Source organism: Sorghum bicolor, chromosome 10 (assembly GCF_000003195.3).
Source record: "Sorghum bicolor cultivar BTx623 chromosome 10, Sorghum_bicolor_NCBIv3, whole genome shotgun sequence".
NCBI classification, from domain to species: Eukaryota; Viridiplantae; Streptophyta; class Magnoliopsida; order Poales; family Poaceae; genus Sorghum; species Sorghum bicolor.
Genome location: NC_012879.2, coordinates 47003509 through 47006845, shown reverse-complemented (window position 1 = coordinate 47006845; position 3337 = coordinate 47003509). Strand labels below are relative to the sequence as shown.

The window sequence follows — 3337 nt, the reverse complement described above, 5'->3', positions numbered from 1 at the left end:
TTATACACAAGCGGTGCCGCCGCCCGGCCACCCGGTGCGGCCGGCTGGGCTCCTCGCCAAAATTTAAAAGAATTTTTTTTATATTCATATAGAATTCTATAATTTTATAGTTAAATATTTCAGCTTTTAGATTTTGTTAGTTAGGTTGTCTTTTTGGCATAAACACTTTATTTATTCAGGTGAAACATTACAATCAAACTAAAGACAAATTTACATGAAGCTAGGGGTATTGCTAGACAAAATCATAAAAAAAATATTGTCCACTGTAGCATTTTCGTTTGTATTTAAAAAATATTGTCTAATCATGGACTAATTAAGCTCAAAAGATTTATCTCGTAAATTACAGATAAACTGTGTAATTAATTATTTCTTTTATATATATTTAATAATTCATGCATGCGCCGCAAGATTTGTGACGGAGAACTAAAAAAACTTTATAAATTTTTTAGGAAGTAAACAAGCCTGGGAATGCATGTTGAGCATGTTTTTCAGGCCAATGGGAAAGATGCATGTAAAATGAATCACGTGTACGGGATCGATATAGATCAGTCACTTGGCCTCTTGTGACTTTGTCAGGGACCGTATGAATGTATGGAGGACAGCTAGTGGTTCAGACACGTGAGACACGGACACATGCACGCTGATTGCTTGCATCTCTTGTAGACTTGTAGTAATACGTAATAATATACCTGTCACACACTGACTGAGCCACTTCTTTTCAACCTACACACGGATCCATCGACTGCTATAAATGGGCACCCAAGCTGAAGGCTAGGAACCACCACCAGCAAACTAAAACACGTTCTACTAATTAACAAAAGCAGGTGGCTGAGTGAGTGTTCTAGCTAGCTAGTAGCCATGGTGTCGTCTGTAGTAGCTGGTGCAGCTGGGACTGGAAATGGCGGAAGAAGCATCGCCGAGAGGTGGCGTGAGCTCCAGGGCTCGCGCTCGTGGGACGGCCTGCTTGACCCGTTGGACCTGGACCTCCGCAAGTCTCTCATCTCCTACGGCGAGCTCGTGTCCGCCACCGGCGCCGGCTTTAACAACGAGAAGCGCTCGCCGCACTACGGTCTGTGCAGGTACTGCCCCGACGACCTGCTTGTCAAGTCCGGGGTGGTCGACGGCGCCCGCTACTACAGGGTCACCAAATTCGTGTACGCCACGGCGGAGCTGCTGTTCGGCCTGTACAAGCAGACCACCTGGATGGGGTACGTCGCGGTGGCCACGGACGAGGGCGTGGCTGCGCTCGGCAGGCGCGACATCGTCGTGGCGTGGCGCGGGTCGGCGACGGACGCGGAGTGGGCCAAGGACATCATCGAGTTCGTGCCGGCTCCCGCCGAGTCCGTGCTGGGCTCCGCCGCCGCCGCGTACCCATCGGCGTACGTGCACAGCGGCTTCCTGTCCTTGTACACCACCAGCAACGCCGACTCTGAGCTCGGCAAGACCAGCGCCAGGGACCAGGTGCTCCAGGAGGTGAGCAGGCTGGTGGAGCTCTACAAGGACGAGGACCAGGAGATGAGCATCACCGTCGTCGGCCACAGCCTCGGCGCCGCGCTCTCCATCCTCAACGCCGTCGACCTCGTCAGCAACGGCGTGAACAACTCCTGCCCGGTGGCAGCCGTCGTGTTCGCCTGCCCGCATGTTGGCAACAACTCCTTCAAAGACGCCTTCGACTCCTTCGACGACCTCAAGGCACTCCACGTGAAGAACAAGATAGACTTGGTGCCCCAGCTCATGGACTGGTTGCCTGACCTGGGCGTGACGCTGCCCATCGACACGAGCCTGTCGCCGTACCTCAAGGACCCCAAGAACACGGCCCACGAGCTCGAGTGCTACTTGCATGGCGTCGCCGGGGTTCAGGGAAGCGACGCCGGCGGTGGGTTCGACCTGGTGGTGGACCGCGACGTGGCGCTGCTCAACAGGAGCGTCGACGCGCTCAAGGACGAGCACCCGGTGCCGGCGAGCTGGTGGGTGGCGGAGCACAAGAGCATGGTCAAGAACGCCAAAGGCAAGTGGGAGCTCAAGGATTTCGAGCAGATCATATATTAACCTCCACAACAACCCAGCGCGCTGCTCGTTGCCCCTCCATCTCTCATTGAATTTGCATGCATGGTTTATATTATTGTTATGAATTAATAATGCATACGATCGACGCCGTCGATTGTGTATGCTCTCCTATGTTTATGTTTTGTTCATGTTGAGACCTTTGTTTGTATTTCTGTTTATATGTTGTCTCCTATTTCAATAATGTCACAAGGATGCATATGCGCGTTCCTCAGTCGATGTTTACAATTTCGAATAATATATATAAAATATCCTGATAAGCTTCTTTTCTCATCATGATAAGAGTCCTCGTGTACCAAGATTCCCTGGAAGCTCTGAGTAGTATGGGCGAAATGCCGTAGTTTACCTTTCTTTCTCCAAATCCTCCAGATCCCCGATCTTTCCTCCCTCTAATCCTTTTCCCCTTCTTCGATTCTTGTTCTCCTCTCTCCGCTGATTCCGATCCACCCTAATTTCTCGTTTTCTTCCGTCTCCTTCGGCGGGTCTCCCGGTCCCCGCGGCGGCGTCTCCTTGCTGGTTCTTGCCCGGCGCCGGCGCTGCCTCTTTGTCCTCTGCTCTCCCTCCCCGTCCAAATCCCTGCTCGGGCTTTCTGTTCTTGCTGCCATGCTTTATCCTTTAGATGAGGCTCCTGATTCCAGCTTCTGTTCCTCCGTTGTTCACTTTCTTCTTCTGATTTCTGCTCCGCCCAGCGACAGATCCGAAGCCCCAATCCCCTCTACCATGGAGGATGTGCCCCCTGATCCTCCTCCACCCACCACTCCGCCCGATCCGCCTCCTCGACATCCTCCTCAACCTACTGCTCAGTCTGCCCTGCCAACCTCCGTGACGCACCTTGCTTGGAACTGTCGAGGCTCGGGTGGAAGCCTTCGCAGTCCGACCATGAACCATCTTGCCCGTCTCCTGGTGTCTACTAGAGCTCAGGTATGCTTTCTATCAGAAACAAGAAATGCCTCCATCACTAATACTTCCATTACAAATCGTTTTAATTATAATGATGCTTTTGTTGTTCCCGCACAAGGTCAATCAGGTGGCCTTTGGCTCCTTTGGAATGATGAGGTTGATCTTAATGTTATGGACCATAGTCACCATTTTATATTTGCCTTGTGTACCAATAAATCTACCTCTAGGCAGTATGGTTTAGTGTGTCTATATGGGGATCCTCATCACATTCTCACTACTTCTATTTGGGCACAAGTGCTTGACTTTGTTGTTCTCAATTCCAACTTACCCATCCTCTGTATGGGTGATCTCAATGAACTAATGCATGTTAAAG

General features: G+C 50.9%; 1 protein-coding gene across 1 annotated transcript; it reads left to right on the top strand.

Moving 5' to 3' along the window:
- Positions 736-2278, top strand: LOC8058882 (phospholipase A1-II 7). The gene has a single exon (XM_002438472.2). It carries the CDS (start codon positions 859-861, stop codon positions 2047-2049), a length of 1191 nt encoding a protein of 396 aa, XP_002438517.1. The 5' UTR covers positions 736-858; the 3' UTR covers positions 2050-2278.